At 35.4% G+C, this 1,558-nt stretch overlaps 1 protein-coding gene across 1 annotated transcript in view; it reads left to right on the forward strand.

Annotated features, from left to right (window-relative positions):
- Positions 1–219: 219 nt before the first annotated feature.
- Positions 220–1,558, forward strand: part of LOC108691680 (alpha-tocopherol transfer protein-like) — an 8,064-nt gene continuing 6,725 nt past the window's right edge. The window contains exon 1 of the mRNA XM_018199551.1: positions 220–1,124. Within this exon, the coding sequence (XP_018055040.1) occupies positions 797–1,124 (328 nt within the window). The 5' untranslated portion in view covers positions 220–796. The remainder of the gene's footprint in view (positions 1,125–1,558) is intronic.

The following is a 1,558-nucleotide window of genomic DNA, read 5'->3' on the forward strand; positions in this document are numbered from 1 at the left end:
GAGAAACATTGTAGACATGTGTGAGATGCTTTATCATGTAATAACTTATTGATGTTACGATATCTTAAATGTAACATATTAACAAAATGTTTATAGAATAAACAGAATAAAATATTCTTTTGGAAACAGTGCAGTTTCAATCTTCAATGTCTATATGATCGATTAATTCAAACGTATTTATTTCATTATTTCCAAAACACATTAAATATCGTAGTAAATTGGCACAGAAAGGAAGCAACTTTTTCTCTCACCTTGTTTTGCTCGCATGGATGAAAGTAAATCATGCTGTATTTTGAACTTTATCATGTTGATACTTGATCTAATCGATCTGATGCTTCAAGTCTGAGAGACTCAAGGTTCATGTTATGTAGCTGCATGGCATTTAAATAATTTTCATTCAAGAACACGTCCTACGGCTAATATTGGCTATAAAAATAAAAGTTTGAGTCAGCGTTGAATCAGCGTTTAAAGATCCGACGAGATCATTGTTTGCCTCCTGCACATGCATCGGTTGCTCGTAGGCACATACAACGCATACACATGCACGCATACATATAAATACGTGTACATATTTATCTACATAGATGTACTTGTTCATGAATATCAGTAGAAGGAGGCTATCTGGTAAAGCTGGAGACAGGCGGTCGGCCAATATAGTTGTGCGAGCGACAGCGCGATCCACGATTGAATGATCGCGTGATTTCGCTTTTTCGCGAACGAGTTACGATCAAGTAACACGTCGATCCGAGGATTTCATAAATATTAAATGAAATAAATCATTGATCTATCTGCTATTATGCTGCAGGGAAACGAGAAGAACAGTAACTTTGTCGAGTCGAAGACTGCAGCAAAAGATCACGAGCTTTCAATAGGAAGTGACTCGAAGAATCAGAGAACTCTCAGCAAGCAGACGTCCGATGTCAAGAAACAAGAAGATCTAAAAACTTGCAAAGGTGTTGACAATATGCCGGAGCTTGAGAACTATGACAAGTTGGATGACGAGCAGATCACCTTGGATTTGAGTGAACCACCGCCGGAAGTCATGGAGTACGCCAGAATGGAATTAGGAGAAACCGAGGAGGTCAAGTGTCAGACGTTGCAGGAATTCCGTGACATGATATTCGGTAATTCGAATTATATTGTATAGTTTGAAACGATAGTCAACAAAGTGTCGATGCTGCAAAATCAACAGTGTAGTGCGAATTGACTGAAAGAAAAGTATATACAATCGCAATTAAATAAAACAAACCAAATAGTTTGGTTCCAAGAATAAATTCAATTCAAGAAAAATGCCTATAAAATCCTTCGCGATTGTTAGTACATAAATAACATGTCATCAGCGCCGAGATACTACCATCCAGATATTTGTGTATATAAGACGAAAGAATGCAATCTTTAAATAATAAGAATATTATAAAGAAGATATATAATGAACAAAATAGTCTATATTATATATGTTCTTAACATACATTTTAATTGTTGGCGAATTTCATCTTTTTGCCTTATATATGTGTACACACACACACATACATATATACATGTATATATATATATATAT

Source organism: Atta colombica, unplaced genomic scaffold, assembly GCF_001594045.1.
Source record: "Atta colombica isolate Treedump-2 unplaced genomic scaffold, Acol1.0 scaffold49, whole genome shotgun sequence".
In the NCBI taxonomy this organism is placed as follows: domain Eukaryota; kingdom Metazoa; phylum Arthropoda; class Insecta; order Hymenoptera; family Formicidae; genus Atta; species Atta colombica.